This window comes from Apaloderma vittatum, unplaced genomic scaffold (genome assembly GCF_000703405.1).
Source record: "Apaloderma vittatum isolate BGI_N311 unplaced genomic scaffold, ASM70340v1 scaffold28900, whole genome shotgun sequence".
Lineage (NCBI taxonomy): Eukaryota > Metazoa > Chordata > Aves > Trogoniformes > Trogonidae > Apaloderma > Apaloderma vittatum.
The window spans coordinates 2,976-10,103 of NW_009693330.1; the positions used below are offsets into that span (position 1 = coordinate 2,976).

Below are 7,128 nucleotides of genomic sequence, written 5' to 3' on the forward strand. Positions count from 1 at the left end.
CTTCTGGTCCCTTGCAGCACTATACCGCTGCCTTTCAGTTGACGTTCAAACCATTGAAGAGCGAGGATCTGTACATGAATTTAGAATTTTATCCTGTCCCCTACAAAAAAGAGCTGAGCCAGCTCCTGAGTGCTGGATGGGTAATGCTTTGCCTCTCTGGGTCTGCCGGTGCTGGAAGTATCCTGAAAAGATTCTCCCTCCAAAGAGCTGCTTCAGGAAGCGACGTGAGTCCCTCAGCTTTTACCATATACCATTGAAGAGCGAGGATCTGTACATGAATTTAGAATTTTATCCTGTCCCCTACAAAAAAGAGCTGAGCCAGCTCCTGAGTGCTGGATGGGTAATGCTTTGCCTCTCTGGGTCTGCCGGTGCTGGAAGTATCCTGAAAAGATTCTCCCTCCAAAGAGCTGCTTCAGGAAGCGACGTGAGTCCCTCAGCTTTTACCATATGTTTTCATTCGGTGTGTTTTGCTAATAGCTTTTTTTTTTTTTCTCCTACTACTTGGATTTCGTCACTCAGGGCTCTGATGCAACTTTTATAGGCACCGCAGGGCTGGAGCGAGCTGCAGGAGCTCGGCTCCATCACCTGAGGCCGGAGAAGGTGATGAGTAGGAGCAGGAGCTGCTGCCAACACTGACCCAACGTGAGCAGGGCCAATGCTATTTTTGGGCTACGTTTTTTGGGGAATTGGTCCTTCTGTCACCAGCCAGGCCCTTCCTGCACCGCTCTGAAGTGAGGGCTTAACCCCCGGGGCTGCGTGATTGTGAGGGCTGGTCAAGGGAGCCAGGGGAGACAACTCTGTCGTGATTCTGGTTTGGTTGCAAAGACTATTTTTCCCTTTTATTGGAATGCCCCCTCCCTAGCTAGGCCTAGTTAACACATACAATACATCTCACAGCTAATGTTGGTCAGGAATTTATTTGAAATACAACTACATTAGAAAAACTAGATTTTCTTCTTTTTTTTTTTTTTTCAAATCGCACTAAAATATCAAAACTTATAAACTTTCCTTTGCTGCGTGGAGGTTGTTCATGTGCAGGGTGTAAAATGCCCACGGCTCGGGGATATAGATCACGCCAGGGTACTTCTTCCTGAGAATTTTGTCATTCCACAGCCAAACCACCCAAACAGCAATGAGGACCAGCGTGATGATGAAGGAATAGAAGAGGAAAAGCCCATTGCTGTCCAGCACGAGTCCTTTGCGTTTCTGGTGCATCACTAGAGCCATCATGGCAAAGAAAGTGAAAATGTAGAGGATGAAAATCTGACCCTCTGTCACGAGATACCTACAAGTGGAAAAAAAAAACCAAAAAGCACCTGTGAGAAAGCACCGAGTGCCAGCAGCCACCAGCACTTCCAGCCTTACCTGGGGTGAACGTCTTCTCCCTGCTCCACGCCCAGACAAACGAAGCCGTGGTGCTTTCCACTGCCAGCTTTTAAGCTGTGATTTATTTTCACGTTTCTTATGGGTAATTTGACTAAGCTACAGGCTTTTTAAAGAGAAACGGGTAAGGAAATGCATGCTCTGTGTGGGATTCGAGAGGTGCTGGGCTCAGTTTGCGAATGGGGTGCTTAAAGGCAGAACCAAAGCCAGACTCTGGCTCCAACCTGTGGACATTGTGTTCATTTAGTCCACAAAAAAATCCACTGCTCCCTCCTGTGCTGTGTCTGGGATTGAACAGTCCTGCATCGTGTTAGTGGGAGGAAGGAGGAATTATGCTCCCTGGCTCTTAAATCGCTGAGATTTACGAACTGCAGAGATCCACGCTGATGTATTTAAAGGAAGTGTCATGGGGCAACTGGGAACTGACCAAATCATCTTGTTGATTTTGCCTATCAAAAATTAATTTACTCTATAGAAACAGTCTCAGCAGGGGGCAAAGCCACAGGCAAGAGAGAACATCATCTCTGAAGATGAATGAGAACTTGTTTGGCTGCCATCAGGGAGACCGTTGGGGAAGATGAGGCTAATGAAAATGGGAAATAAATAAGACCTCTCTCAAAAGGCTATTTGGACCCGCAGGGCGAGACAAGGAGGCAGCGTCTGAGCATCCCGCAGGCGGCCTGGGCTCTGCGTAAAACACTCGGACAACTGGTGAGAACATCCCATTGCCACCAACAAGCTCAGACCCAGCAGGTGCTGGGTGACCACCCCAAAAATTGCAGCAAACGGCACCTTTTGAAGGGGAGCAGAGAGCAGGTACCGGGGAGCTGGAAGCTGGAGCTCCAGCACTAACGACAAGAACAACCGTGGTTGAAGAAACACCCCAAGCAGGGACAGGAGCGCCGATGGGCAACCCCGATGTTGTCCCAACTTGCAAAGGCTGTGAATTGCAACCAGTTTTGATTTGATTTCCCAGACCTGCGGAGCAGAAGCTTCAGCAAGTTCTGCCCTGGGCAATGGAGAACCCTTGCCTGCACGACTCCCTCTTCATCCCTCGCCCATCCAGAGCAAACAGAAGCCACTTACCAGTAATAAAGGCTGCTGGGCCCCATCAGAAGCAAGGCAGCCACGGGCATCCTGCTCTCCTCTTCAACGGGGGTGAAGCAGCCGGTGAAATATATAAACAGTATGAGGAAAAAAGGGATATACCTGCAAACAAACAACTCCGATGGGCAGGGTGACCCTGGAAAGTGTTTGAAATGCTTCCTCCTCCCACCCCCAAATCCAAACCAGGCTCTACGAGGCCTTGTAAGAGCATTGTGTTGTGTTAAGAGCTGAGCTGCAGGATGCGGAGCAGGATTTCAGCAAGCTAACGGAGCCCTTTTTTGTATGTAAAAGAAAAGGATTTGCTTGCTTCACAGCAAATAAACCCGGAAAGACTGACGGGAAAGAGATTTCCCTGGGTTCTGAGCAATCTCTGGATTATCTGGCAGTGGATAAAGGGTCAGACAGTGCTTCCTGGGGTCTTCGGTGCAGCAGCAGGACACGCAATACAGCTACAGTGCTGGGTGCCGCAGTCTGCGGGTGCTACCAGCATCGCCTGCGCCGGGGTCAGCGAGTGCAGCTGCGCTGGACGAAGCAGCTGTCCAGCTGGAACAAGCATTTCTAGGGCTGGCTTGGAGCGACAGCGCTGAAGTTGGACCCTAACTGAGCTCCCTGCATCACTGGGGCCAACTGGTGTCTGTTACTGGGCGGCACTGGTCTGGGTTTGTGAGCAACCCGTCACGGTAAAGGAGGGGAGCGAGCAACGGGCTAGAGAGACTGGGCAGAGTCGGGTTGTTTTGGGGTCAACCTCCCGAGGAGCAAAAACCTCCTCGAAATATCACTGAGATAGAGAAAAAACTGGGGGAACCAGGCGATTTTCCAAGAGAGAGATCCTCTGAAATCACGCTGGCTGGGAGAACATTATCCCCAGCCAGCAATCATCAGCTGCATTTTTATTATGTGTGTTTTTAAGTATTAAGCGATGATCAGATCAGATCTGCCTTTCCTTGTATTATGTCCTGAGACCGCCAGACAGCCTGTAAATCGCTTACCACATCGAGTGACCTAAATATTCATCGTAGTAGTACAGCAGCTCAAAGGAATCAATCTGCAATACAACAAAAAGAGATTGAAAAGGGCAGAGGGAACAGGACACTGTTAAATAAGAACAAGCAATTAATGATTTAATTTTTTTTTAAGTGCTCATATAAAATGCAGCCTCTTTACCAGTGTCTCTGGCTTCAGGTTCTTGATGATGGGATTCTCTCTTACAGACAGATGGTGCTGGTAGCCGCTGAAAATCAGGCGATGGTTTACAGAGTCTCCGACCAAGTGGATGCTGGCTCCCATGACAAACATGATGATGCTGACGTAGACCATGGATCTCGGTAAGGTCTTGGGGGATCTCTCGATGAGCTAAAGAACACAGAGACGTGTCGAACAGCGAGGAGGCACCAGCGGAGAACACGCGACAGGTTCTGCTCTCCCCGACTTTAGAGTGCTTTGCAAAAATCTTTGGGAAAAGAAACAAGCAAGAGGCCTGCGGAAAGCTGCGGGTTGTGCCGCTGCGATGGCCAGCTGGGAAAAACCATTGCCGCCCTCCCCGGGGAAAGCGGTGAGACAGCCCCAGAGCGAGCTTCCCTAATTGAACATATTTTCCTTAAATGCATCTCAGACGTTTCCACCGGCCTACGTGGCTGTCAGGGTCGAACGCACGTTTTGTCGCTGTTTGCAACAACAAGCCCATGGGTTTTTTTTACCCTTGTTAAACCTCTCTGCCAAGCAGCGCCCTTAAACCTGAGTCAATGCTTCCACCGAAGCTACTTCTACCGCGGCACTTGAAGCGATTTCTTCACCAGATATGCTTAAAAAAGCCATGAATGAGAAACAACAGGGCAGCAGCTTCCTCCGCAGAGCCGATCTGCAAGGCTGGCTGTGCCCTCCAGTGGTGGGGAGAGCCTGCAGCAGCGAGGCAGCTGAGAACAGGACCCTGGCTGGGAGACAACTCCCTCCTTGCTAAGTCTCCTCTGGATGATTTTCGAAGGACTCTTGTTGACCTGTTTGGGGTTTGGTTTTCGTTTCTTTTCTTCCTTCCCAATGGAATTGGGACTCAAGCCTTCGCTTCGAAAGGGGAAGCTGCTTTTAGACCCGTGTCTGGAAATACCCAATTGCCAGAAAAACAGGTTGAGGCAACCTTTGGAGCAACTAGCTTTGGCTGCAACAAGCTCTCCCCGTACCATCTCGTGGTCTGCTTACATCTGGGTGGAGGCAGGCAGGTGAGGCTGGCGGGGAGCCCGGCGTCACTCAGAGCCTGGGGCGAGCTCCTGCAAGCCCAGCTGGGGGATGAGGAGCAGCAGGAGCTTCTTTCTGGAAAGCATCTCCCCGTTTCAGCTTCTAAGGCTGGGAAGACCTCAAAAGACTTCAGTGCCAGCTCAAGAGGTTCAAGCTTTGGAGGGGAGGCCAAGGCAGCCTCGGGAACCGGAGGTCAGGGAGGAGGCAGCCCCAGAGGATCAGCGCGAGTCCACCTTCGCCTCCCGTCTCCCCGCTGCCAAATCAGCTTTGCAGCCCTTCATAAACAGTGAAAAGCTCCTTATTTGTATTTAATTTTGAGGCTTAACTTCCCCCTTCTCTAACTGCTGTACGGACGTCAGTGAGGATGAGGAGAGCAAAAGGTCCAGGACAGCTCTCATCTGATGGAGGAGGATGGAGGGATGTGTCCTTCGAGAGGACACTGGGCATAAGAAACGCATCCTGAATAACAAAGGGGTTTTTTTTTCCTGTGGACCAACCCTGCTGTGCTCTCAGGGAAGTCCAAGACAGCAAATTTTAACCTGCTGAGTGCTCAGCCTGCAGAAATCAGCCGTGTCAGGCTGTGACGGGTCAGACCGAGCTTCAGAGCTCTCACGTTCCCTGGAGGATCAGATCCTGAATATTCCTTTTTGGCCACACTGGCATTTAAAATCTCCCAGATGGACTCATGGAGAGAGAGAGAATCATTTCCATCTTAGGATGTAATTCAATTTCTAGCTAATGAAGGTTAAAATATATTTATAATTGCTTTCTCATATCTGCTGCTGGCTACTAAGTATTTAATATAAGAAGACTGCTAATGATACGACAGTCTTTAACTTCGTCAGTAGTTTACATGATCCAGTGGCTGGCAGCTGAAGCAAGATAAATTCAAGCTAAAGATACCATTCTAATGTTGAAGAGCAAGTGTAATTAAGCTCTGAACAATTCAGAAAATCTACTGTAGTTCCCGCTGTCTTACGAGGTCTTTTAAGTCACAAATGGATGTTGTCTTAAAAATACGCTTTGGCTCAGCTGGGGAGAAGGGCTCCGGCTCCTCCTGAATCCTGCAGGAAGCAATTTGCTTTGTATAGGTGGGAAATTAAGTTGTATTAAGACAGTCATCGCCCCGCTCTTTAAAGGTGGCATCACAAATTCTTTCTGGAGTGGCAAACCCCTAAAGTACAGTAAGGCAGGAGCTTGTGAATAACCAACATTTGTTTGACGCGTTCCTAACGAACTCCTTGCCTTTACAAGACTGTATTGTTTGCCTTGTTTTTTTTTTACAACTGGTAATATTTATTTATTTTTTTAAAAAAAGTAACACCTACACCTTGAGGTTTACCTTTAGCAGAAGAAATGGCGTGATAACGTTGTAAGCCATGTGGAAATAATCCCCAGCGCTCGGTTTGTTTAGAGGAAACCACTCCAAAGGTAGGATTATCTGTCAAAGGGAGGGGGGAGAAAAAAAAGAGAGTATATCCTCACCACCCAGGTTGCGATTACAGCCCCACCACTGGCTGAAAGACGAGGAGAGAGAAAATCCTTGCTATGGACTGTCACTGCGTGTTCACTGTCAGCTCCACTTCGTGCAGCTGTTGGGAACGACGCCGACACCTTCCCTGTGGCTGGAGCCAGACACCTGCTACCAGCTCCACCAGTACCTGGTGGTGGCCCTTCTCCTAAGGACGGCTCCTCGAGGGCAGAACCGTGGGTCTAGAGGGGACCCCCACGGCTGTCCCCCACCCTGAGTAAGTGGGTTGCAAGCGAAGCGGAGAGAGGGCTGGGCTCTGCCACACTCACCATTGCAATGGGACGCCCGAAGTCCAGCACCCAGTTCTGCAGAGTGAAGTAGAACCAGAGATCGAAATGAAATGGGGAGGTCTTGAAAGTGTCCTCGTTCTTGACCGCTCCATGCCTGGAGGTGACAGAAGGGACGGTGTCAACCTTAATGTTTCCGAGGAGGCAGGGAACAGGCTCCAGGTCTGCACCCCCCACCCAAAACCTGTCCTTCCCTGGCTGTGGGCGCGTCGCCGGGCTTTGGGATCTCTGGAATAACGACAAAGTTGAGAGGCCAAAGAGAGGAGGAGGCAGGACAGAAGGGCAAAGCGCTGTTAATAACAACGGGCACTCCCCTAGAACGAGGCTCTTCCTGGCTGAGGAGCAAGCACGAAAGTGGGATGAAAAGCTTCAGTGCTGAATTAAGTGCAACTATTTTTAACTTTTGCATGACAAAGCAAAATTCAACTCCCATGGCACTTCTGCTGGAGGCTAAAAATGCATCGATGCCTGGTGGTACCAAAGCACAGGGATGCTTGGGACGTGCCATCACCTTCATCTTCTGCTCTGAAGATCCGCCTCCGCACAACAAGGCCTGATCCAACCCCTCTGAAGTCTTCTCATCACACAGCC

General features: G+C 49.7%; 1 protein-coding gene across 1 annotated transcript; it reads right to left on the reverse strand.

Moving 5' to 3' along the window:
- Positions 1-913: 913 nt before the first annotated feature.
- On the reverse strand, positions 914-6,634 carry CLN6 (ceroid-lipofuscinosis, neuronal 6, late infantile, variant; the record flags this gene model as incomplete). The annotated part of the gene is made up of 6 exons (XM_009878697.1): positions 914-1,285; positions 2,470-2,592; positions 3,480-3,535; positions 3,655-3,843; positions 6,062-6,160; positions 6,520-6,634. Coding segments are annotated over 6 exons (871 nt in total), but the record flags the coding sequence as incomplete, so codon positions are not given.
- Positions 6,635-7,128: the final 494 nt, after the last annotated feature.